This window comes from Talpa occidentalis, unplaced genomic scaffold (assembly GCF_014898055.3).
Source record: "Talpa occidentalis isolate TD23 unplaced genomic scaffold, MPIMG_talOcc4v2.1 talOcc4.4, whole genome shotgun sequence".
In the NCBI taxonomy this organism is placed as follows: Eukaryota; Metazoa; Chordata; class Mammalia; order Eulipotyphla; family Talpidae; genus Talpa; species Talpa occidentalis.
In genome coordinates, this window is record NW_023604295.1 from 114,665,059 (window position 1) to 114,692,120 (window position 27,062).

The 27,062-nt window shown below is 38.7% G+C and overlaps 3 protein-coding genes across 10 annotated transcripts in view; 1 reads left to right on the forward strand and 2 right to left on the reverse strand.

The window, feature by feature from the left end:
* DDHD2 (DDHD domain containing 2) overlaps positions 1-2,573 on the forward strand; it is a 22,714-nt gene extending 20,141 nt beyond the window's left edge. For 2 of the 3 annotated variants that reach the window (XM_037526057.2, XM_037526058.2), the window contains exon 18: positions 14-2,572. Coding sequence is in view for 1 of the 3 variants with exons in the window: in XM_037526059.2 (XP_037381956.1) it covers positions 14-24 (11 nt within the window). In the remaining 2 variants the exon portion in view is untranslated. Of the gene's footprint in view, positions 1-13 lie in introns of all 3 variants that reach the window. The other variant, XM_037526059.2, reaches the window with a different exon arrangement.
* On the reverse strand, positions 2,243-8,194 carry PLPP5 (phospholipid phosphatase 5). 4 transcript variants are annotated; one of them, XM_037526060.2, is made up of 7 exons: positions 8,073-8,194; positions 7,732-7,840; positions 7,197-7,287; positions 6,100-6,163; positions 5,552-5,676; positions 4,728-4,898; positions 2,243-3,490 (listed from the first exon to the last, which is right to left on the reverse strand). In XM_037526060.2, exons 1-7 carry the CDS (start codon positions 8,132-8,134, stop codon positions 3,327-3,329), a joined length of 786 nt encoding a protein of 261 aa, XP_037381957.1. In that variant the 5' UTR covers positions 8,135-8,194; the 3' UTR covers positions 2,243-3,326. The 4 variants fall into 4 exon arrangements, with proteins under 4 accessions (XP_037381957.1, XP_037381959.1, XP_037381960.1 ...); XM_037526062.2 differs by having other exon boundaries at positions 2,244-3,490; positions 7,772-7,840; positions 8,073-8,182; XM_037526061.2 differs by having other exon boundaries at positions 2,245-3,490; positions 7,732-7,812; positions 8,073-8,181.
* A 432-nt stretch (positions 8,195-8,626) lies between these two features.
* The window catches only part of NSD3 (nuclear receptor binding SET domain protein 3), a 112,494-nt gene continuing 94,058 nt past the window's right edge, over positions 8,627-27,062 (reverse strand). For 2 of the 3 annotated variants that reach the window (XM_037526066.2, XM_037526065.2), the window contains 5 exons: positions 19,706-19,822; positions 17,050-17,191; positions 15,876-15,982; positions 15,181-15,385; positions 8,627-14,763 (listed from right to left, as the gene is read on the reverse strand). In XM_037526066.2, coding sequence (XP_037381963.1) covers positions 14,522-14,763; positions 15,181-15,385; positions 15,876-15,982; positions 17,050-17,191; positions 19,706-19,822 — 813 coding nt within the window. In that variant the 3' untranslated portion in view covers positions 8,627-14,521. The remainder of the gene's footprint in view (positions 14,764-15,180; positions 15,386-15,875; positions 15,983-17,049; positions 17,192-19,705; positions 19,823-27,062) is intronic. The other variant, XM_054700881.1, reaches the window with a different exon arrangement.

A 27,062-nucleotide genomic window follows, 5' to 3' on the forward strand; every position in this document is an offset into this window, starting at 1 on the left:
CTCTCTCCCCTAGATGGACTTTGAGGGAGCCTTCCCCAGAAAACTCATCTGTTTGTTGCTGCAGTTTTCCTCAGCTGCATCATTTCCTGCATGTTGCCTGTCACTTAACCACCTTTGGGGTGCTTGGAAGATGATCTTTTGGAAGTGAGTGGAAAAGCAAAGGGAAGACCCTATTACTTTTTACCACTGACTTCATACAAACAAACAGTTTCCGTTCATTCTTAATAGCTGGGAGTGGTTTGCATCTTTAATTCTTTGATGATAGTAAATGAGTACCAAACTTTATTTTTTACTACTTGAGATAATATAAAGTCTGTTTTAAGTTTGATTTGGGTGGGTGATTTAAGTTTGATTTTTCTAGAAAATTATTGCTTACCTTAGAAAATGTTCTAGTTTGGAAGCAGGTGAGGTTCAGAAGACATTTTGGAACTTGCACTTCTCTTGTTGATGTTTCTCTGCATTTGAACGCAAAGGCTAACTGGACAGAGAAAGACTTGGACAAATTTTTTTGAGCCAGCTTTGCTTTCTTACAAGTACTGTATGAAGAAAGACTGAAATGTAGCATAAAGAGTATTGTTTAGTCTCTCTACAGGTGACTGACAGATTTATTGCTAGGAATCACTATCCTGATAATTGTTTTTATAGCTATTTGAGTCTAAAGTGGGCAATTAGCTTACATTAAATGCATTTTTATAAAGCAAAGATGCTGTGTGTGTGTGTATGTGTGTGTGTATATATATATACACATATATATATATACACATATATAACACACACACTCTCTCTCTCTCAGATCTGCCCTTTTATATCATACTTAAAATTGGGAATTGGGAGACTCTTCTGTTCTTGAAGGTGAGGTTATAAAAACTGACAAACCTGAAATTACACAGAACAGACTGCTTAGGTTATAAAGTTCATAGTGAAATAGTTTGCTTAAGCCATCTGTGACATCCATTTGGGTGAAGATGGTTTTGTGTTGTCGGCTTTAAAAGCATTTTGTAAATATCATTGCCATCTTAGGTGTCTATAATCCAGAATCCTTATTTAAAAGGCTCGTGGCACAGGCATTGTTCGGTGAACAGGTAGGTTTGGCTAGGGGAAAATGTTTCTTATTCTGAAAGAAAAACCTATGCCTATAAGGCCCGAGGAACAGCTGCTGCAGAGTCAGTCTCAAAACATGCAAAGTGACATAAATCTTGATGAAGGCAAGTGAATGTAGACTAATTTTTTTTAAAGGCATTTGTTCACCACTGTGCTTATATGTATTTTCTTTCTCATTGGTCGGAGTTCTCTTCGTGATTAGTCCTTTGCACTCCTCAGAGTTCCACAGGGCCTTGTTTATAGAGTGGCATAGGCAGGCAAGCTGTGTTTTGCTTTTTATGAATGTTTTTTGTAAATGCATCATGGTGTCCAGAGCACTGGCATTTAATATTCATTTAAGCCCTCTGTTAGATAGCACCGGTCTTTATCCCCTTCTGAAGAGAAAAGCAAAAGGAAGGTTTTTTTAATGTCACCCTAGAAATGGGAGAGGTAAGGCTACATTGGAGATCAAAGCTTGGCCTTCCTGTCCATTTGCTTTAAGTGGCTGATTAAGCCTCTAAGAAGTTTCAGACATATTCTGAGTTTGAAGTATGGCTTATTGAGAATTAAGTTGCATCTTCAATTTCAAATTTACTCTTCATATTAGCAGAATAGGTACCATACGAATGAGTAAACTACAGGACAAGCAAGAACAAGTTCCTAAAACCAAAGATGAACAACATAACCCTGGACAGCTAGATAAACCACATCTTTGTACTGAGAACTGTTTCTTTCCTGGTGGGGAGGGGCAGGTAACTTAAAGAACTTTATATCTTGCCTGTTTACTTGTGGTATTATCATGGGTGTATATTACAGCGGTAATAAGCTTGATTTAATTCCTTTGTTTGGTTGTACATTATTTGCACTAGTTCAGTTGTATCATGTGCAATCTCTTGACCAAGTCTATTTTTAAATTCTGGTGAAGCATCATTTTCTACATATCCCAGCTGCAGAATTGGTCTTGCTTATCTCAGCAAGAGATTGCATGGGAAGATTAATAGCACTGATTAGCTTTCTAACATTTTGCACTTTTTGAAATGTTTGTTTTTTACGTGATTATATTTTAAAACTTTAGTAAATACTGAAATAAAATCTTATTGAACAATTGCCTATTTTTACCTGATTTCAGCTATCATAAGGAAAATCAATACATTAACTGTTTTCTCTAACATTTACATTTCTTTTCCCTTGAATAAGGTTTTCATTATCACAGGCAAATGTAGTTTAGAATTTAAAGCATGGCAATTACAAGGTAAATACTGAGACTATCCTTTGGTTGTATAAGTGTTTTACTTACGTTCCAGTTCTCAAACAATACTGTAAATACAAAATAAAAAGCACATTTCTCATTTTACTTTTTTGGAATATCACATTTACTGAAGGAAAAAGATACAATGAAAATGTTATATATTAAAATGATGTCATATTTAAAGGATAATCCCAATAAAGAGAAAAAGTATGTCCCATAGTAGTTAGAAAAAAAGATCTCCTTGTCTTCCAGAAGTTAATGATAGTTGTGATTTTTTTTTTCTTGCCTCAGCCAGTTGGCAAAGGTGATGCATTTTGGCAGCTCTTCAATCATGGTGTGGAAGGAAAGCAGCTCATGAGCAGTTAGGACAAATGAGGTAGAAACAAGCATCATTTGTTAGCACAGAAATCACACTCCTGAGCATTTTTTAAAATTCTGTTTACAAGTCACTTATTTTCACAGTATTCAGAATGGACAGCAATATCTGCCTCAACTGGCATAAGATAGTCCTAATAGCTGTAAATTAGTCAGAATCAGACATTTCCCTATTTGAGGCTTAATGGAACTGTCACCAGAGAAAGTAAACCACCAAAATAATGTAATTGGCCATGGTCATGCTATAGATTTTGAGCTATGGGAAAAGGAGTAAGTTAATTCTAGCTCTAGGAGAAAGTGAGACTAAATAAAGGCTTCTTAGTGACGAGAGCCTTCCAACAGTACATAAATTAATTGTGAAACCACTGTATGCTGAGATACCAATCTGGAAGACTACTGCAAGATCCCTTGACCAGAAGGTATGGCTCATGGTTCCCTCACTTCTCATGATAAAATCATGTGGGGGCGGGGAGGTGGCAGAATGCAGTACTTATGCCTTCACCTGTACCTCTTAAGAGGTACCTTTGTAAAAGGTACCTTTAAAAAAGGTCCAGAAATTCCTGCTTGGGTATGGTCCAGTTAGCAGGGGACTGATTATTTTCCAGTGAGATAGCTTCAATTTCTAAATATTAAAATGATAAGGATCACCAGGCTGCTTCTGTGCAGTGGGAAGTGTAAGTCTGTCCTGCAGTGGCTTGTGGCATTCTGCGTCAGTCAGAGGAGGATAATACTGCCTGTAGCAGATGTAGGCAAATGTCAGGCCAATCATGGATCCAACTAGTACATCTGAGGAGAGAATAGATAGGGTCTTAATCATATTTGACTCTGAAATCTTGTTCGATACCACACAAAATAGAGAAGTCAGTCTTCCATGTTACTTATTTGGGCATCAAAAAACTTCAATTTTTAATAAAGGGTTATCATTATCAAGTTCTCTAAATATTAAAATCAAAATGCATCTTTAGTAAGCTTTTCCCAAGTATACTAGATTAGAATTTTTTAAATACAGGAGAGTAACAATGTTATTAACAATCCCTTTCCATCATTTACAGAATTCTAGAGGAAGGAATAAACTCTTTAAGAGTTGATTCCTTTTGGAAAAATTTAGTTTATTCTTTCAAACAGGACTCCTAAGGACCTCTGGGCAATACTGTCATCCTTTTTTGGGGGGAATTGTGGGTTTTCTGTGGATGTTTTATCATTTATGAATAAAAGTCTCATGACAACTTGATTTGTAAGACAATAGATTGAGCATTGGGGTTTGTTGTGAAAAATTTGAAACACTTCAAAATAGACCAGTCTCTCACATCCCATAATTTTACTTTCTACAATTTCAGTTACCTGAGGTCAAAAAAGGTATTTTGAGAATGATACCTCATTCACATAACTTATTGTAGTATAACATTAATTGGGTTTGTTATTTTTTTTAAAGATTTATTTATACAAGAACAGGGGTACAGGCCAGATGCACGGGAGGGTGAAAGGATTCACCAGAGACAGAGTGGGGAGCAGAACAGGCAGACTGACTAAATACACTGCTAAGGGGAGCAGCGGGCGAGACTGGAGAGGTCTGCCGCGCCATGTGGGACCCTCACTGGCCGGCTGGGATGGAACCGGCGCTGCAGAGGCTGCGAACAGCTTCACAGCAAGGAGCTCAACTGCCTGCGCCACCAGGGGAGGCCCTTGTTATTTCTTATTAAGCCTAATTTATAAATTTAGCTTCGTCACAGGAAAAAACAGCAGTATTATCAGTGGCTTCATGCATCCATTGGGGGTCTTGGAACCTATCCCGAGGACAAGCAGAGATTACTACAGTGGAAAAATTAGGGGGTTCCTCCTTGGCAGTCTCTTTAAAAGGTAACAGTGCTTTCTCATCTTCCAGATGGTCATAAAGTCATACTTTTAATAGAGAACCTAGAACATCTTCTACCTGTTTATTCATTTGACAGACACTAAGTGAGCCAGTGCTAGGGATAAGATGAGCAAAACATGGAAGCTTGCAGGATATGATTGGCTCACTTACCTTGCCAGTGATGCTTATAGTCACAGGTACGGGACAGTGCAATCACAACTGCAAAAAGTAGAGGTGACAAAAAGGCACAAAATCTCCAAGATTTCCCACGGCCTTGGGGTGTGAAGCAATGTAGCTTCCCTGCCAGGTAGAATGAAGCGAAGGCCAAACCAGCAAATGCAACTAGAAGGAGAAAACATGTAAGTATGTATTTTAAAGGACGCTCATCTCCAAATAGGCCGGGGGGGGGGGCATGAAAATGTTTTATCCCCATTTTTTTATATACTTCTGATACAGATTATTGATTGAGGGAGAAAGACACAGAAAAATGATTTTGTTTTGCATCCCAAAGTTGTTAGTATTTACCTGAGAGGAGATTTTGGAGTACTAGCTAAATGACTTTGGACAGGTTACTTAACTTCTCAATGACTTAGTTCCCTCATACATAAATGGGAATCAAAAATTATAGCACCCACCTCACTGTGATATTATAATATCAAATGAGGTAAAAATCTAAAATACATTCCTAAGCAGTTAATTGATATATACAGTAGCTATTCAATACAAGTTAATATTTTAACCTTTAGATTGTGGAATCAAGGCAAAGACTACAATAAAATGTTCAAATCCCATAAACTATCTCCTCTGTGCTTGAATTTTTTCCCTAATACTCCAGGCTCAAACTTTTGAAGCCTTGGAGTTATTAAAGAAGAGGGGGTTGTTCTTCAATTTCTAGATATAAGAACAAGAGCAGTGAAATGTCTGCATTCTCATAAGTATCCTATGTAAAATTCAGTGATCTGCAAAAAAGCAGAGAGTCCATGTGGTATTCATACAGGAAGAATGTCCACTAGGGAAGCTCTTGCGGCCCTCATTCACCACTGTTTTATCTCCAGTGCATGCCAAGTCGGAATGGGCTTGCCCATCGGGGAAGCAGCGGTAGAAGAAGTCTGGACGTGGCCTGGAAGAAAATAAACATTTACAACTCTAGAAATTATTTTTTGATTGTATCAGACATCAATTATTCTGTTAACTAGTAGTATCCCAGACAAAATAATAAAACTGGATGAGGATATTCACCACCAAGAAAAAAATCTTACTTTCAGAGTCAATATTTAGGAATTAAGAAGTCACACTTTATGACAAACACTTTTTAGGGTAAAGAGCAAATCCGACTGCAGCGTTAGGAGGTGCTCTGCGAGACACGGAACTCTGAGTGGCTGTCAGTGGGAAAGAGCCCATGTGGCCAGGAGGCAGTATTCAATGAAAAAAGAACAATTAAACTGAAAATAAAGGAGAAAACGATGTGTGTGAATGCCATTAATCATATCTCCTGAGGAGGAAAGGGCTGAGGCAGATCGGGTGGCTAACTCTTCTCGCTTACCTCCCTACTATCAATTTTATCGTGTTGGTAAAGACACCGTTCAGAGCCAAGGCAAGGCTGGCAGCTAGAAAGCAAAGAAACATACTATTAGTGATTTCTGCTGTGAGAAGTGCATGGTCTTCCTGAGACATGGCAACAGTCAGTCAGTCTTCAGCCAGAGCTGAGTATAAAAATAATTATACTCCTCAATGACCACTGTTCTAACACAGGGAGAATAAATACACGCAGCATGCAATAGGCTGGAGACCTTTCTGGGATACAAAATAACCCAGCACTTTGTTTTAATCTACCACATAACTTGACATTTCCTCTTTCATATCACTTACTTTATATCCTTTTTCTTTTAAACATTTATTTATTTATACAAGAACTGGGGTACAGTCAGAAGTACGGGAGGTTGAGAGAATTCACCAGAGAGAGCAGGGAACAGAATAGGCAGGTGGACTAAAGACACTGCTGAGGGGAGCAGCGGGCAAGGCAGGAGAGGTCTGCCCCACTATGTGGGTTTCTCCCTGGCAGGCTGGGAACCAAACCCATGCTATAGAGGCTGCGGACAGCTCCATAGCACGGCATTCAACCCACTGTGCCACGGGGGGAGGCCCAACCCAGCACTTTTTAAAAGATTTATTTTTATTTATGCATACAAGAACTGGGGTGCAGGCCAGAGGTGTGGAAGGTGAGAGGATCCACCAGAGGGACAGGAGGGAGCAGAACAGGGGGATCTACTGAAACACACTGCTGAGGGGAGCAGTGGGCGAGACAGGAGAGGTCTGCTGCACCATGTGGGTTAGCTCCCTGGGTGGGGATTGAACTTGTGCTGCTGCTAGCTTGATAGTGCTGAGACTTAACCCTCTGCCACCAGGGAGGCCCAACAGCACTGAGACTGTAAAGCCTGCAGCACCACAGAGGCCCAAATAACCCAGCACATTTAGGCATGCCTATCAGGTTAACTGACCAACTTCTCACAGTGATGATTTTCTTGTGGGGTACAGGGTAGATAGATTATTTTAGGAATGCAAAGCTCAGTGGCCTCTACACACTGAGCTATCCTATCTCATTCCAGCACTGAGAAAACCAACCATAAAGGGTTAACTCACCAAGGCAGGCTTGTGTGCTGTCTGTTGTGTCTGCCTTCTTGAGACATTTGACCAGGAAGATAATAGACAGTGGAGAGAGAAAAGCAATCAACTGAAAAAGAATATGTCAAAGGTTAAACAAACAAAACCACAAACCACCACATACTAGTTGTTAAAGTAGTTCCTGCAGGGAAGAGCGATAGAACGGACAGCAGAACTGTGTGAGACCCAGCTTCCCCTGTAAATATAAGGAGTGATCCTGACTTCAGAGTCTCTGGGTTAAGCCGGCTCCAGGAGGTCCCATCAGCAGCAAACACCCATTATTCTAGGTCACCTTAGACCATCCTCAGAACATGTTTCTTGAGGCTAAACAGACTGACATCTTGCTCTCCAAACTTGTTTCTTAAACTTTTGGAAGTAAAGTCTTTAGCACGTCAACAGAAGGATAAGTTCCCTACAGTGACACTTTGGGGCCAGAATGATCCCTTCCTGTTTCCTGGCATTAATCAGTCGGCAAGTATTAAGAGTCAGAAGGAAGGGCTAGTTCTCCACGCACAAACATCGACTCGGCGGGGAAATACTCTCTTTCCACATACGGATTCCGGTAAAGCCACATCTCCTCCGGTTGAATAAGCCTCTGGAAGGGAGAGAGACGCTCTGTTACCCTAAAGGGGAAACAAAAGAAAGTGCAAAGCACGTTGGCTGGCTTTCTGGGCTCTCCTCTGGGCGTCACACCCGCTTCCCCCTCACCTCGGGCTGCAGGGGATGGGGCGGGGGAGGTGGTGCTGCTGCTAGGCCGAGGCCTCGGCCCTGCCCGCCTCCCGCGGGTCAGCAGCCCGCACGCCCCTCTGTGCGAGAGGCCCCGGGGTCCAATCCGCAAATCCGCAAATCGCTTACACAAAGGCCGTGAACAGTGCGATCCGCAGGCCCCATTCCGCACGGAGGGCCGCCTTCCCCATCCGGCCTCACCGCTCCTGGACAGACGCCGCGCTGACGTGGCAGCCGCTGGGTGGGGAGAACGGGCCGCCCCGGAGGCCGGATCTCTGCCGCTCCCGGCGCGCGCGCGCACCGCGGGAACTGCACGCAGGGAAGGCGCGAGCCACTTCCTCAGCCCTGGGCGGCAGGTCGGCAATCCAGGAAGCAGGCGAGGCAGCTCTGTTCTGAGAACCCGGCCTGGCAAAATAATGAAAAGCAAGCAGTGCCGTTCTCTGGCACTGGTCCAGCAGTGAGCCGGCTCGCCGAGTTCAGCCAAGCTCAAGTCAACTTCAGTCTGTTAAACCAAGCGATGACTAGCTCCTCAACGCGCTCTTGGCCCACCAGTCAGTACCTCAGTATTCTCGTCTCATGCCAAATCAGGGAGCAACATTCTCCAGGGATCTTTCCTGTACCTACCCCTCCCCCACCAGTCCCCAGCCCCTATTTTCAGAACCAAGTTGCTTAGGAGCAGAGCAACACTTTGAAGGAAGATATACTTAGCTCTCATACAGGACTTTGTCTTGCTTGTCACAGATAATTGGGTCATCAGCTACCTGCGAGGTCCCCTCCCTCCCACGATGGCTTCTGGCTCAGCGAGTTGTTGCAAGAAATTACAGGCAATGAACAAGTCCACGGGTTTAATTTGGAACATACAGGGCAATTTATTGAAGTCAATCTCAAGCAAAATCTGAAATCAGTGGAATGTCATTAAAAACCTTTCCAAATTAATCCTCACGGAAGCAAAAACACATTTTGATTCCAAAGTATTTGTAAAATAAAAAAAGGCGACATCTCAGTAAATATAATGTACAAAAATTATATGTTCCTACCAGCACACACAGAAGTAAGAAGCTTAAATATTACAGGCAATCCTAAATACACTATAACTAGTCAACAATAAGCTATCTATATACAGGTTAACCAAGCTTTACACGTTTCACACTATGCAATAAAACATAGGCCAACCAACAAAATCCCCAAAATATCATATATCTTGAAGTCTATGTGGCAACATCAAGTCATTATACAGTAATGCCCTAGTGGAACACCCCCAGGGAAATTTAACACTAAAACCTTAGTGTCAAGAGCTTCTAGCCAAGTCACAGAAACTCAAAAGAGATTGACTTTAGTGAATATTGATACTTTGTTATTAAAGACTCAAGTCTCAAGTGATTTAGGCAAAATAACATTTCACAGGATCTACAAAGTTTATTACAGATAAACAAAGTACAGAAATAACCAATCTACAAAGGTCATTATCATAAAGATCACAAGGAAATGAAAACAGAATCTGTAGGTATCTATGTTGTGCAATATCACAAGTGGATACAAATTAATTTTTCATATCAATTCCAATAATGCACACACCCTTGTATATAAAAAGAATTTTATTATTAGCCAGTTGTAATCATCATGTAGCATCTTGGTTATCAGTGGCAATATGATTTTCTTTTTTAACACAGGGTATGTAACACAGGGTAAATGAGATAAAGAGCAATATTAATGACAACAAAGTAAAAGGAAATTTTATCCAGTCCACTTCTAAACTGACAAGAATACCTTATAAATACCTTATCTAGGTAATCACGTGGACGCTGAGAGCGGGCCCGCGTGTCAGAAGTCCGCGGCAGGCAGGGAAGGCAGTACTGGAGCCTGAGGCTGCTCGCTTGCCAATTTGAAGACGCAGTAATGTCACGGAAGAAAACTAAGGACTGAATAAATTACTTTGGCAACTATTCATCCTTCCTTTCTCTCACATAATAATAATGGCTACAGGCTACTGAAGTACAGGTAATTCTTTTGCTCCCCCCTCTTTATAAGTATGTCCACAAGCACCTGCACTTGTCACTGAAGCAATGGACTGACGACAGGGGAATGGGTGTGGTGGCTTGAAACACACAGGTTACACCCAGCATTTCAGGAGTGTAACATAAGTGCAATTTTTTGTTTTGCTTTTTTTTTTTCCCTACCCAGGCATATATTAAAAGGAAAGAAGAGGTGCTTGGCAACAGGGTTGAAAAATGACAAAATAATGTATATAAGAAATATTCATAAAAATGCTGCTGGTATTTCATGCAGGAGTCTCTTCCTCAAATGTGTACATTAAATCTGAGCTATCTACTGTGAACATTCTCCCGCTTGCAGAATGTCACCTTTAATCCAAGTTAAAGAGGATAAGAGACTAGGCTACTAATTCACAAAAGAGTATACAAAACAATGCTTTCTACTTCAGAAATTGAAAAATAACTGTAAAATAAGGAGAATCTGAAGAGTTTCAAGTACTTAAAAAAACCTGAATTCAATGAGGCAGAGGTCTCAAATGTTAAAGTGACTACTTCGTACCTGTGGTAAACATCATCATTCCCCTCCCATTCCCTCGTATAACCCCCTTTTCTCCCTGTACCCCACTCTAGATAAAAGTTGGTAGATATCAGTATATACAAATTTCCAACTTTTCAATATTCTTAAATTCATGGCAAAGCTGTCTCATGAGAGCTATTCCCTAGTCATCTGAAAATGCAAGTGAGTTCTACTCTTTGTTTACAAATAACCAGAGGCCAATTCCAGGTGGCCAAGGTCACAGGAAATCATTCCAAATAATCCTTTCATGTCTGCAGCAACTTGGACAACTTGGGGTGGCTGATGTATCTGCCTCGTGAGAAGTAACTCGAGTCTGATGTGCACTGCCCAGCAATAAAGCAAGTTCCCAATGTCACTGAACCTCGTGTAGAAGTATATTAAGCTTCCCCAGCTGTAAGGACTCTATGGTGACTTGTTTTCTTATCCTGTTGGGACATGGCATGTGGCAGCACCTTGACTTTAAGGTAAATGCTTTGTATTTAAAAATGGAATGAAAGACAAGCAACAAATTCTGGGAAGTTCAGAGGTTATTCTGTATAGCTAGCTGGGCTTTTTCCAAACTACAAGTTTGACCCCGATTGGAAAACAGGTATGGATCCAACGAGTACAGGTGCAACAGACCACTTCATGAACCAGGAAAGACAGCTGTCCAACAGCCTGCCAAGTCTGCAAGTCCTTTATATGATTATCTCAACTTTACAATGTTATTTACAGGCATATTTCCAAATATTATGTGGAAATGGCGGAAAGGAGCTAAGGGAATAGGTTTCCCTCCATTATATGTTTTTTTACATGTTCCTTGCTTGAATACCCAGAAATTGCCAAGTTTCAATGATTCTAAAAATCGGCCTATTCTATGGTTTTAGGCCAGATAATAATTTAAGTATTAAGATACAGTGGGGACGTGTTAAAACAAAAATGAAAATAAAACCCATCTCACTCCTAACTCTAGCCCTGATTAGATAATAAAGAAGTAAATCACTTCCTCCAACTTCTCAGCCCTCCAGGGATGAAGGGCCAGCCACCTACCCCTTGGGTAGCCAGCTCCAGGCAGCTCTGCGACTCCTCACACCCGCCAAGGTCCAGCCCCTCCCTCCCTGCACTGCACAGTCCCTGGAAGGTTTCCCAGCATTTCATCTTCAGTTGTTGTCCAAATTCTGAAGGTTTATGCTGATTATCAAAAATCTTACATTCACATTTTCTCTAAAGAGTTAATACGAGGTTTTAAAAAAAACCACCATTATTCTATGCTGCTTTAAGTTATTTCAATTTTTTGGACAAGAATAAAAACCAACAATTTATGCTCTGACCACATACAGATTTATAAAGGCAACAAATATCAACTTCAGACTATGAGTGAGCAGTGAGTCTTCTGGACTATCTCACTGATGGAGCACAGGCAAGCATGGCGCAGATATACTATGCACAAATAAAGCTTCCAAAACGTGCCATTTAAAGATATGTAAAAGAGATCAACAGTGATACTATGGAGGTGTGAAGAAAGTTCCTTGATTCTGGCATGACTAAATCCACTTTATAGATCATGGAAGAACATCATGGACAAAGATTCCAGAGCATGGTTAGCTATTTTGTTTTCTACCCTGATTTCTGAAATGGCAGAACAATCCTATTAGTCATCCGTCTTTACCTCCCAAAAAAGATCTTTAAAATCTCAGCAGAGCTCTGTTTACAGATAATACAAACAAAATGTGACACAATGAAGAAGCTGCATAAAAATACTTAAACCTAAGGTATTTGCAGTATATAGGATATATACCCTGGCTTACCATATAAAAGTCATCAGATATTAAATAGCACTAAGTCTAAAAACAAAGCAAGGAGTTAAGATTTCATGTTGGATACTGTTTCAACAAGAGTTGCAATTTCAAATATTAAAGGAAATCCTTCATGTTAGTAAGTTTAGAAAAACAAACATTTATCATATACATATATAAAATAAAGTTTTAGTATGATAAAACCTAGATTTTCTTAAATTATTTAAAAGGACATCAAACTATATAACTGCTCAAGAGCAAAGGTTAGTGTTTTGGTGATCTGTAATCCATGTTACTTGTAGCAACTATTCCTGGTAACATGGACAGCATTTTCTATTTTTGCTCTTCTGTTGGGACCACATCTAATCAATAGAATAACTGGAGACCCAATGAGTTACCTCAGTATTGCTGGACTCAGGCAAATGGCAGTTTAGGAGCTTAAATAAAGGAATTGTAGTGTTTTTTGTTTGTTTTTGTTTTTTAAAAGAGAAAATCCAGTATAATTGCACATTTACATACAAAAAAAGAGGCACAAAACAGCTTTTTTTCTTCTTTTTTCCAGAGAAGAGCTCTAAGTTGCTAAGAAAAAGGAACACAGGTAACACAACTGGAGGAATGTAGTGGAGCGTCTATCTTCCCTACCTTCATAAGGTTACTAGGTACTTTTTGAGGGAAAATAACTGCTATCAGGTACCAGCAATGGTAAGCAGTCAACATTCACAGAGAACGAGAACGTTCATTCAAGCTAACCCTACCTAGACTTCTACTTAATACAGTGTTACAGCAATGTCTGACATTACTAGTTACTTCATACAAGGAATACTGGAATATACATATTCCTAAGCATTAAAAGCAAGTGAGTTTTGTGAGCAGACATCTTAATACACTTGCATCTGTGAGATTCAAGCATCAGCCAACCACTTCTGCTAACACTGACTTTCTTGGGAGCTTTCCCTAAGTGCTTTCTAAGATGAAGTGTGCTGTGTGGCTCTTACATACCCTGTAGAAGTAGAAGTGTTCCCCTTCTCAATGGGGACGATTTTAAGTACTGGATAGTAATGAACAGAAATTGTTCACATGTAACTGGGGGATGCCCCTATCCCGTTTACTCCCCAAATTAAGAACACTAAACCAAAAAGATCTATTTGAATACAATTCAAATTAATTTCTGCAGTTTCACCAGGAAACATGATTGAATGGTCAGTTGACAAAGGGAATGTTTGATCAGGAAAGGGAAGCAGAACAGAAATTAAAATCCCATAATTCTCTCCAAGCTAGACCTAGCTCTACATAAAATGAGACGGGAAATGGTGCTTCTATGATTCAACTTTTGGTCTGTGCCTTTCATCTCTCTCTAGCTGCCTTTATCAATGTATCATGATAACAGGGATGTCCATTCTAACTATGCATTCATATCCACACAAATGCACTTCATCAAAATACCCATTGTCAATGGAAAACATTTCAATGAGTGCATTGTTTCTTTTTTCCCTCTAAAAAAAAAAATCAAAACCACATTTTATACCTTTCTAGATAAAGTTATCAAATTACAAAGCCCACCCAGTTTAAGACCAGACAGGTAAAATCCACGGAGTCATTTTCTTTTCAAGAGGCCAGATTCAACACTCCCATTAAGCCCTTCTAAAAGACTATGAAAAACATTCTGAAAGAGAAGTTAGCCTACTTACTGCTCAGTGAAGAGGTATATAATGATCATTATACCCTTTCCTAGAGGGCTTTCTCCAATTCCTACTTAAAACACACATATGCACACATACATTAATTACGGACTATCTGAACTACACTTCTCAAAACTTAAAAAAAATAAATAAAGGAATGATGGCAACTTTTGCTTTTTATACCCACAGAATACATCCTAGACTTTAAGTTTATCTCGTCATTTTCTTTTCACTTGTTCTTAATGAAAAGCAAAGACAACTCTTTCCAGCTGAAAAGGCATTGAAGCACAATAAAAGACCAAGGGTATTTAACCCTCCATAAAAGAATCCTCAAACCATGAAAACAAAACAGAAAAACCAGACACTACCAACAGCTTCTGCCTGCACATTCCAGTCCCCCCTCCCCCATTTTTGCTTTTAATAAGGCAGTACTGATGGCAAAGGTTGTATGCACTGCAGCAGTCTCTGTTTTACAAAGGCATTATCTATTTGCTTTTCTTTTCCTTTTTTCATTTAAATGAAAAAAAAAAAAAAAAAAAGGGAAATCACCACCCATTTATTCTTTTACTTCTTCTCCATGATCTTGTGATTCCAATTTACATTTGATCTTGCTCCAGTATTCTGGTGACACAGGAGCTACAGGGTCATGTTCAGAGCAGCAGAGCCGGCCTTCCAGTGCAGAGGGAACCAGTGCCCCCTTGTCATGATCTTTACAAAATGAATGTGGACAGAATTCACAGAAGGAAACAGCTGCACTGCTGCACTCACTGCACTGATGCCACGGGCATTCCCACTTTCCTAGTGAGGGGCGGGAAGAGGGAAAAGAGCCCAAGTTAGTGCCTGTCTCCACTGCCCCGAGAAACTTAAGTTCCCAGCATCTCGGATTGGAGACTGAGTTCAGTTGAATACAACTCCAAATTTCAGTCAAACAAAAATCTGGGTGTACCATTCGGTATGTGAGCTAGTGACCAAAGCCCAATACCATAGGCACCAACTACTCACCTAGGGTAATAATAAACAAAAAGAAAAAAAACAATCCTTGCGAACCAACAGGTATCTGAGATTTGCAGATTCTTCACCAGCATAATCTTTGTTTACTATTGTTATTTGTCCTATTTAATATATCCCACTCCACTGCTCCATTTAGGAAGTGGAACATATTCCAAGCTACACAAGGCTGGGAAGCCAGAGGAAAGGTCTGGAACTCTAGCTTACCGTATGGTGGCTGTGTCAGGTTAAGGCATAGGAGGTGGTATGCTTTGGGACAGTCTTTTTTGTCACACATGACCAGCTCTCCACCATCTCCACATTGAAAACAGAAATCTTCATGCATCTGCTTTGGTTCTGCTTTAATTTTTCGTCTCTTCTGCTTTAATTTAGCATTTTTTGTCTTTTCCTCAGTTGTTGACGCACATGCAGACTGGCAGGAGAAAAGGATCACAGCTTTAACCACCACAGTATATGTTTCCATAGAAAGAAAAATCCAACCACCTCACATTCATTTGAATTCATCTGTTGTTCAGTTACCTAAAACACCAGGAGGACTTATCCTATTAACAGTAATATAGCTAATATAGCAAAAATAAGGCTTCATTTCACTGACTTTTGAATGGGTGATTTTTTTTTTATATTGCAAGGACACTGAAATATAGTTCATATATTATAAAATCCACCCTTTACCAGTGGTTTTTAATATATTCTGAATTTCAAAGACATTTTTGTAAAGGATTTTGCTAACTTAAGTCAGAAATACAAATATATTTCCAGAACCTAATATCTCTTACTAAGATGTGTTTCAGGAAAGTCAGAGAGTCTAAACTTTGGGATAAACCACCGATGACAACCAAACTGAACTAGGTACCGATTTGCCAGCATTTTCCTGAGCTTGTTTACAAACTTCTTTGACTGACCTTCGGCCGTACTCCTAGAAAACCACTGCAGTTCTCTGCCCCACAGTGGCACTCTGTTCTGCCATTGCCCAGACAATCCAGGTTATAATTAAATGTTAACTCCATCCCTAAAATATAAGAGAAATAATTACTCATATTCCAGTTACAGGAAGGAGAAATGTGGTCACACACTCTTTCATAATGAAAAAAAAAGAGATATAATCTGACAAGAATACTTTCCCTCTGCTGTATTCTGCACTGAAGATAATGATGGACAAAAAAAGGGGGGGAGCCCCATCCAATCACCACAGCAAAAATAAATGTTTTACTAAAGAATTCACATTTTTCTTGTTGAAATGGCCAAAATCTAAATAACAGTGAATAAAAAACCTGAAACCTATGCTCAAGAAAAATGGATTCCAGTTTAGCCCTCTTTTCTAATGCTAATTTACGATAGTTCCTAAATGAACAACATGATCATGGAATTGTAATGACTGTACTATTTGCAATAATTAATGAGTGCTTATATTATGATCAGAGCAATTCGAAATAGAGGTTTACTATAGATACCAAAGACCCACAGGGTTCAAAGTAGGAGGCCCTAGCTTTCCTTTAATTGGGCTTCACAATCCACAATGAGTTCTAGAAAAAATTAAAATCTCTTAGCTACAACATTTCTCATGTATTTTCCTACAAACTTAAAGGAGAAAACTGAATTCTGTTGTTAAGATGCTGGATGGGTAAGGGGGAAAAAAGCACTAACTCTGGCTTTAGAGGCTTTTTATGTCTAATTTAAAACAGACTGACCTTTCAAACTAAAACAAAACAAGACAAAACCCCACAAATCAAGAAACCAGATGATGTTAACACAGGCTAATTACTTTTAATACTTTAAAAAAAGAAAACAAAAGTTTAAACAACTGATTACATTCATAGACAGGGATAATTTGGAGAATTAATTCAGTAGGATCATGGACACACAGAATTCTCTATTATTGCTCTCACATAAAGGCTCTTATTAAGCTCTCTTTTACAGAATATAGATTTTTATGTCTTATTGGCAGATAATTCTAAATATAACTTTATCTTATTTGAATAAATACTTTAGCATCAGACTTTAAAGAATATTGCACTGCATTCAAAGGATATACTTGGTTCCCAGGAACAGGGACATGGGAATAAGTCACTTTTTTACCTGCAGGAATATCACAAAGAGCAAAAAGTCCAACTCGAACATCCCCATTCACTGTCCACTTTTGTGTTTCACAGTTTGGATTACAACTGTGGTTCATAAAGCGAGAATAATTTCCTTTTGGGCCAGCATCAATTATACGATCCTTTAAAATAAAGGAAATGAAAGACACCTGTGACATAAAACTAAGTATAACTTTATTTTAGAAACATCCAATTCAGTCAAGAGCCTCAAGGCAGCAGCATTTTGCTATCAGCTGATGTTTGACAACCACAGCTCCAAAAATGTGGGACTCTCTATGCTCTCACAAAGTTCTCAACTTGAAACCTTCAAGTCAAAGCAACTAAGATAAAATGGAATTTAATTTGTTTTTACATTAGTTTCAAGAAACAAACCCCAGTGGCACAGCAGTTGAGCGCTAGGCTGCGAAGCTGCCTGCAGCTTCTAAAGCACCGGTTCGATCCCTGGCTGCCAGCGAGGGTCCCACATGGCGCACAGACCTCTCCTGCCGCGCCCACTGCTCCCCCCAGCAGTGTACTTAGGTCCTTCTGCCTGTCCTGCTCTCTGCTCTGGCTCTGGTGAATTCTCTCACCCTCCTGCACTTCTGACTGTACCTAGTGCTTGTATAAATAAATCTTTAAAAAAAAAAAAACAAACTTTGACTTAAAAAAAACAAACAAACAAACAGACCTTAGAATAAAACCATTTAGAAGATTATCTGGCCACAGGTTTAGGAATGATATTTTCAGATTAAAGAGCTACTTGTAATAGGAACTATGATGTTTTACGATCACCCCTCCTTTCTTGTTCTGAGCAAAAAGCAAAATAAGTATGGAGGTACATGGATGGAATTTAGGCCATTGAGAAGGAAAAATGAGAAACTTGTCTGAAAGTTGGAGATGTGGAGAAGTGACTGACAGAAGGACTATAGTTTGAGATATAATCCCTAGTAGCTATCTGTTCTATTTATATTTAAAGTTCAAAATATAGTAGAGAGCTCCACATTTTGGCCCTTGAACTAAAAGTTTGAACAAATTCTAGAGGATGGAGTCTCCCAAGTGTTGTCAAGGATGGAGTGGGGGCCTCCCTGGTGGTACAAGGGGTTAAGCACCACGCTATGAAGCAATCAGCAGCCTCTGCAGCACGAGTTCAATCCCCGGCCGGCCAGGGAGCAATTCACATGGCGAAGCAGACCTCTCCTGACTCACTCACTGCTCCCCTCAGCGGTGTATTTCAGTCAGTCTGCCTGTTCTGTTTCCCACTCTGTCTCTGATGGATCCTCTCACCCCCCGTATCTCTGGCCTGTACCCCAGTTCTTGTATACATAAATAAATCTTAAAAAAAAAAAAAAAAGGAAGAAGGATGGTGTGGTCAGGACTGGATCTAAGGGGTCAATCAGCAATTATAAATGAATAAAATTTTATGTTTATGACAGTTGTACAACTTTCAAACAATGACACATTAGTTAACAGAGCTCTTAAATGATCTCTACTTCTTTCTTTTAATGATATTCTGATTCTTAGATTTAGAGAGATCATGGATCACAGGAAACATGGGTACTAGTCTCGGCTCCTTTATTTTTTTTGTGTGTAGAAGACCTGGGTCAGAGGTCTGAGAGGATTCACCAGAGAGTGGGGAGCAGAACAGGCAGACTGACTGAAATACACTGCTAAGGGGAGCTGCGGGTGAGACAGGAGAGGTCTGCTGCGTCATGTGTGGGTTAGCTCCTTGGTGGGGAATCAACCTCAGGCCATAGGGGTGATAGCACTGAGACTTAACCCCTAGGCCACCAGGGAGGCCCTTGGCTCTTCATTAAACTGTAACAAGGTATTCAACAAATACTTATCCTTCTGGATATCAGTTACTTATCCTCAGTAAATCAGAGGACTGTTAAGAAAATAAATAAAATATTGGATGTACTGTGCATCAAATAGGACTGAAAATTGCATGTATTAAATTAGCAGTTTTAATGTCATTTTTCCCCCAGCATTCATTTTTCCTAACTCATAAAAAAGTTGGAACTTATAAAATGGAATTTTTGCTAAAATGAAAGCTTATTAATGCTTTCTAACTTAGAATTATAGAGCTGATTCTCTCTTTCAGTAATAGACTGAAGGTCAGCTTTTCAGTGAGGAGAGCTGGGATTAAAATCCAGGCAAGTTGGGCCTCCATGGTGGCACAAGGGGTTAAGTCTCATTATCAAGCTATCAGCTGCCACTAGCCCACATGGCACAACAGATCTTTTCTGTCTCGCCTACTGCTCCCCTCAGCAGTGTTTCAGTAGATCTGCCTCAGCAGTGTTTCAGTAGATCTGCCTGTTCTTCTCCCCACTCTGTCCCTGGTGAATCATCTTAGCCCCCCACACTTCTGGCCTACACCCCAGTTCTTGCATGCATAAACAAACAAAAAAAAAATCTTAAAAAAAAAAATCCAGGCAAGTTAACCCCATTCCTGGTTCTCTTTTCATTCAGTGCTGTCTCACATGACATGTGCAGGGCTTCAGCAATCATTCATTGTATACTCTGGTGTAATTGGCACATTATAGTAGGTAGCATTATAATTTTCTTGAGAAATGTCAAATTAGAGAAAACAAAATTAACCTAAGACTATGAAACAAAACCAAAAAAATCTTTTGGGAAAAAAGAATAAGCAATTTTACCTTGGTAACTGTTAACATATAAAAATTAGTTACACTGTTCTCGTTGGCTCGTTTGATTCTCAATCTGCATTCTTCTTCATCAATTAATTCTCCAACATATTCGTTTACAAATTCACCCTGCAGAGAATCATGCAATATGTAAATGTAAAATCAGTATATTGTATTAGAAAGCATTCCTTAACACCATATATATATATATATATATATACACACACATATATTGTTTTTTAAAGGTTTACTTTTTTTTTTAATTTATTTATATAAACACTGGGTACAGTCAGAAGCGCAGGAGGGTGAGAGAATTCACCAGAGCCAGAGCGGGGAGCAGAAGAGGCAGAGTGACGAAATACACTGCTGAGGGGAGCAGCGGGTGCAGCAGGAGAGGTCTGCATGCCATGTATATTTGAAGTAATTACAGATCCCTGAACCCTTCAGTTTCCCCCAATGATAACATACAACTATAGCAAAATATTAATATTACACTATTCTCGTTGGCTTGCTTGATCTCAATTGACAAATCTTATTCAAATTTCATAGGTTTTACATACATTCGTGTGTGTCTAGTTCTATGGAATTTTATTAAGTATAAACTTAATAAAATTATAAAGTATAAACTTAAAATTAAGTATAAACTTAATAAAATTATTTCACAGTATAAACTGTGAAATCACCAACACAATCAAGATACAGAACTGTTCTATTACTACAGATGTTCCTTGTAGTAATCCTTTATAATCACATTCATCCTCTATCCCTCACCTCATCCCATAGCCAGTTTATTCTTCATCTCTATAATTTTCTCATTTTGAGAATGTTCTGTAAGTGGAATCATGTGGTATATAACCTGCCAGTTGACTTTTAAAAAATCTCAGCCTCACTCCCTTGAGATCCATCATTTGTTGTATGTTATTAATAATTCAATTTTTTAAATAGATGAATAGTATTCCCAAGTATGGACATTCCACAGTTCACTTAAATCATTCACCTACTAAAAAACCGTTTTTTCCCCTTATTGAGGTAACACTGCTTTACATTACTGTACAGATTCATTACTACTCAGATGTCTGTTACCACATCACTACATCAAGGCACCCATAATCCTTTACCCTAGGGCAGTAGGCCACTGCTTTCCCATACCCTTTCTCTCTTCCCCTCCAGCAGCCTTAATTCTAGTTATATTTCTAGGGTTTATTTTATAAATAGTCTAATCAGCCCCTTTGCTTTTGTTTATATTCCACATGAAAGGATCCAGTACTTTTTGATTTATTTCACTTAGCATAATCCCTTCCAGTTCTGTCCATGTTGTTGCCAATGACAAGAGATTTTTTTCTTTTTTTTATAAATAGTGCTGCAATGAACTTCCCTTCAAATTATGTTTTCTTTTCTTTTCTTTTTTTTTTTTTTGCATTCTTCGGGTAGATACTTAGGAGTGGAATTGCTAGGTCATATGGTAGATCTATTTTTAATGCTTTGAGAGAACTCCATACTGTTTTCCACAGGGGTGGGCCAGTTTATATTCCCACCAACAGTATATGAGGATTTCTTTTTCTCCACACCCTCCCAACATTTGTTTTTCTATTTTTTTTAATGGGTCATTCTTACAAGTAAAAGGTGCTCTTTCATTGTGCCTTTGATTTGCATTTTCCTGGTAAGTGATGTTGAACATTTTTTTATATGCTTGTCAGCCATTTGTATGTGCTCCTGGGAGAACTATCTATTTAGCTCATCTGCCCATTTTTTGATTGGGCTCTTTGCTTGCTTTTTATTGCTTTATGTATTCTTTTTTTTTTTAAATAAATGAGGTCCATGTTTATTTTTATTTGTATTTTTTTTAAAGATTTATTTATTTATTTATACAAGCACTGGGTACAGTCAGAAGCGCGGGAGGGTGAGAGAATTCACCAGAGCCAGAGCGGGGAGCAGAGCAGGCAGAAGGACCGAAGTACACTGCTGAGGGGAGCAGCGGGCGACAGGAGAGGTCTGCACGCCATGCGGGACCCTCCTCCGGTGGCCGGGGAGCAGCCGGGGATTGAACCGGCGCTGCAGAGGCTGCAGGCAGCTTCGCAACCCAGCGCTCAACCGCTGCGCCATCGGGGAGGCCTGCTTTATGTATTCTTTATAGATACTGGTTATCAGTCCCTAGTCAGATGTATGATGTGCAAATATTTTCTCCTATTCATTAGGGCATTTTTTTGTTTTAATGATAGTTTTTTGCTGTACAGAAGCTTTCTAGCCGATCTAATTCCATTCATTTTTGCATGTTTTCTTTGCCATTGCAGTCAAGTCCCAAACATAACCCCCAAAGCTAATGTCATGGAATGTTTTCTTCTTATGTACTTTATGGTTTCTGGTCTTGTCTCCAAGACCTTAATTCATTTTGAGTTAATTTTTTGTGTATAGTGTGAGAAAATGCAGAAAAATTAATTTTTCTGCATGTGGCTCTCATTTTCCTAGTACTATTTGAAGAGACTTTCCTTTCCCCTTTGTATATTCTTGGCTCTTTTGTCGTAGATTAACTGTCCTTAAAAATGTGGGTAAACTTTTTGGCTCTCAATTCTATTCCAGTGGCCTGTGAGTCTATTTTTATTCTAATACCAAACTCTTTTTATTACTATAGTCTTACAATAGTTTGAAGCATGAGCCCATCATTCCTTTTTTGTCAATTGCTTTGGCTATTTGGGGTCTATGTGGTTCCACATAAATTTCAATAATGTTTGCTCTATTTCTTTCAAGAATTCCATTGATGATAGGGATTGCATTGAGTCTATATATTGCTTTGGGTTTAGATGGACTTTTTTTTTTAAAGATTTATTTATTTATTTATACAAGCACTGGGTACAGTCAGAAGTGCAGGAGGGTGAGAGAATTCACCAGAGCCAGAGCAGGGAGCAGAACAGGCAGACAGACGGAGGACACTGCTAAGGGGCAGCGGGAGCAGCAGGAGAGGTCTGTGCACCATGAGGGACCCTCGCCGGTGGCCAGGGATGGAACCGGCACTGCGGAGGCTGTGGGCAGCTTCGCAGCCCAGGGCTCAACTGCTGTGCCACTGGGGAGGCCCTTATATGGACTTTTAATAATGTTAATTCTTCCAATCCATGAGCATGGAATATCTTTCCATTTCCTCATTTTCTATTTCTTTTAACAATGTTCTATAGTTTTCACTGAATAGATCTTTCACCTCCTTTTTTAGATTATTACTAGGTATTTAGTATTTTTTGCTGCTACTGTAAATGGGATTGTTTTTATGATTTCTTTCTCTTCTAGTTTACTATTTGCATTAGGAATACAAGAGAACTTTATATGTTGTTTTTGTAGCCCGTCGCTTTACTGATTCATTGTTTCTATTAGTTTTTAAGTTGAGTCTTAAAAGTTTTCTATGTGTATTAATATGTCACCTACAAATAATGGCAGTTATTTCGTTGGTAATTTGGATTCTTTTGTATGTTTCTCTTGCCTAACTGTCCTATCTAGGACTTCCAATACTATGTTAAATAGTAGTGGTGAGAGTAGACATCTTGCTGTGTACCTGATCTTAAAAGAAACGATTCCAGTTTCTTACCACTGAGGATATTGTTAGCTGTGAGTCTGTCACACATGGACTTTATTATTTTGAGGTATGTTCCTTTTATCCCCATTTTACTAAAACTTTTCATCACAAATGGATGGTGCATCTTGTCAAATGCTGAAGAAACATTTTAATTGTTTCCAGATTTTGGCTATTATACATAAAACTGGTATCAACATTCTGGTAAGAGTTTTTGGTTTTGTTGGGTCATATGTTGAGTACATGTTTAATTTTTTAAGAAACTGCCAAACTATTTTCCAGAGTTTCTATATCATTGTACATTCTCAGCATATATTTTGTGTTTATAAATGCATAAATATTAACCCTTTTACCTGAAAAGCATGACTGATTCAATCTATGACAATCATATTATCTATAGGATTCATCAGTTTTACTGATAAATTTTTGAGGAAAAGAAATGTCTTAGGAAATAAATATATGTGCTTTTTGCTTTATCAGACTCTATTCCTCACATACACACAAATTTTCACTATCCCTTCTCATAGCTCTTAGCATCACAGAACTGATATTAGAAAATACCAGTATTCCAAAGAAAACTATAAAACACTGTTAAAAGAAATAGAAGAAGACACAAAGAAATGGAGAGACATCCCCTGCTCATGGATTGGAAGAATAAACATTATTAAAATGGCCATCCTACCAAAAGCAATATACAGATTCAATGCTATTCCAATCAAAATTTCAATGTCATTCTTCAAAGAAATAGAACAATTATTGATGAAATTCATATGGAATCACCAAAAACCCCGAATAGCCAAAGCTCTCCTGAAAAAAAAAGAAGGGAATGGAGGCATCAGACTCCCAGACTTCAAACTATACTACAAAGCCATAATCATCAAAACTGCATGGTATTGGAACAAGAACAGACATACAGACCAATGGAATCGAATAGAAAATCCAGAAATAAACCCACAGATTTATGGTCAACTAATCTTTGACAAAGGAGCAAAGAATATGCATTGGAGCAAAGAAAGTTTGTTCAATAAATGGTGCTGGGAAAACTGGGTCGCTACATGCAAAAGAATGAAGCTTGACCACCACCTCACACCATACACAAAAATCAACTCAAAATGGATTAAAGAACTAGACATAAGACCTGAAACCATAAAATATATAGAAGGAAATATAGGCGAAACACTACGTGATTTGCACATCAAAGACATCTTTACAGACACATCACCCAAAGCAGTGATAGTGAAGGCAAAGATAAACAGCTGGGACTACATCAAATTAAAGAGCTTTTGCACAGCAAAAGAGACAATAACAAAAACAAAGAGAAACCCCACCAACTGGGAGAACATTTTTGCACCCAACACTAATGATAAAGGACTGATCACAAAAATCTGCAAAGAGCTGATGAGACTCAACAACAACAAAGAAAATAATCCAGTCAAAAAATGGGCAGAAGAGCTTAAAAGAAACTTCTCTGAAGAGGAAATGCAAATGGCCAACAGGCATATGAAAAAATGTTCAACATCACTTGTCATCAGGGAAATGCAAATCAAAACTACCATGAGATACCATCTTACACCAGTGAGAATGGCACATATTAAAAAAACTAGCAACAACAAATGTTGGCGAGGGTGTGGAGAAAAAGGAACTCTTCTGCACTGTTGGTGGGAGTGCAAACTGGTCCAACCACTGTGGAAAGCTGTATGGAGATTTCTGGACCTACTAAACATAGAGCTTCCATATGATCCAGCAATTCCACTCCTAGGTATTTACCCAAAGGACACAGAAACATCAATTCCAAAGAACACCTGCACCCCTATGTTTATAGCAGCACTATTTACAATAGCTAAGCTTTGGAAACAACCCAAATGCCCAAAAATAGATGACTGGATCAAGAAGATGTGGTACATATATACCATGGAATATTACTCAGCATTCAAAAAAGATAAACACATGCAATTTGCAGCAACATGGATGGCGCTGGAAGGGATCATGCTCAGCGAAATAAGCCAAAAAGAAAAAGAAAAATACCGGATGGTCTCACTCATAGCAGGAATCTAGAAAACTTAAATAAGGGACCAGGAAAATGAATAACTACAAGAAAGTGAAAATCAAAATCAACAAAAAACTATGAACCAGAGACACTTTTAGGGGGGCGGGGGTGGGAGGGGAGGGATTGGGGTCAGAATGGGGGGGCTGCAATTGTATGGGGAATATAACAATAAAATTTATTAAAAAAAAAAAAAAAGAAAATACCAGTATTCTAAGGAGAAGTATTATATCATAATTTCTGATTTTTTTGTAAATTAGTAAGAACAAAAGAATGTTCATAAAAATATTTCATTTTTTCCCTATTAACAAGAGTAAAAAGACTATTACTTCTGTAATAAGAGAAAAGAAGTTAATGGGTCAAACTGGAAAGAATCAAACTAACTTCCCATGCATCAGTTTTTTCCCTTGACAGCTTGCTGCTAGTGAGGTCAATGAGGAAATCAGTGTGCCTACACACTTGCTTCAACTGGGGAATGATCACCACAAAAGCTGACCTCTGATTTTTTTCTCTCCCATTTTTTTTGATTGTACAAGCTATGATAATTAGGTTAGAAAAAGAATAACATTTCATCTATAACTGAAACACCCTAATAGGACACTTTATTTTTCCCTTCCAATCCTTTGTCATGAAGGATATCGGATGGTTCTACACATTTGTATTTTATGTGTGGTCAGGCTTAAATGGCTTTTCCAACATCCAGTTTAGACTCTGATATCACTGATGGGCTATCTAAATTATGCAGTTATATGGTATCACTGCCTTCACGGAGAGAAGATTTTATCGATATTTGGCTGGATTGCCTCCTAGCATTGCTATTTTACGGTAATTTTTTTTTAATGGAAATCTGTTGAGAATTTCAAACAAATCAGCTCTACTTCATTTTTTTTACATAGTAGGATTCAAAGTAAGATATTATTTGGAAAAAATAGTTCTGTGGCTTTAAAAGCTTGAGAACATTTATTATGTTTGATACTTACTATTCTATAAAAATGAGTGAATATAGAAAAATTTAAGTGTTGTTACCAAACATGAGTACAAGTCTCATAAACTTGACACCATCATAAGTAAAGATGAAAATATTTTACATGCCCTAAAAGTGACACATCTTTAGATTGAAAGAGTTGCTTATTGACTTGAAATCATTAACTGTGAATTCAATCGAGACCAAAAATAACAAAGGACAAAAAAATATTAGAAACCTGTCCTTAAAGCTGTGGCAACAACCAGGTCAACAAGAGCCAGTTATTTTCCAGGTGAATGTTGAAGATGACAATCATGGCGATTTTAGTAACACATGTTGCTCTAGATTATATTATATACGTGCTTAAATTCCATGTACACAATTACCACTGTGACCCGGGGCTTATATTGATTCTGGTTATATGCTGTCATAAATGGACCTATGGCTTACAGTGATTTATTACCAGTTGGTAATTAGCCTCCCTTTTCCTTGGTGGTGAATGTGGTTTGTGGTAACAAATATCTGAAGAGGTGTGATCCTATACTTCTCAATCATATATAATGTAAGCCAAAGTTACCTCCAAAACAAAAAAGTTAGAATGATTAAAAGATTGTGGCAATAAAGCAGGCTGTAATTTAGCATATTTAATATGTATTTTAGTATATTTAATATAATTTAGTATATTTAATATGTATTTTTTCATTTCCAGGAAAGAAACTTCTTCACAGTAAGAAGTCACTTTGACTCTGACACGTCTTTTCGGGAATTTGTGTGTGAAAAGATGGGGTCTGTGTTCCTTCAGTTC

What these genes read in the sequence shown, in the direction of transcription:
- PLPP5 (XM_037526060.2), bottom strand. Translation starts at nt 8,134, where the DNA reads ATGGGGAAGGCGGCCCTCCGTGCGGAATGGGGCCTGCGGATCGCACTG. An exon ending in ATAAAATTGATAGTAGGGAG is followed by an intron (nt 5,677 to 6,099) that starts GTAAGCGAGAAG and finishes ATTTTCTTCCAG; the next exon opens with GCCACGTCCAGACTTCTTCT. An exon ending in CCCTAGTGGACATTCTTCCT is followed by an intron (nt 4,899 to 5,551) that starts GTATGAATACCA and finishes TTCTCCTTCTAG; the next exon opens with TTGCATTTGCTGGTTTGGCC.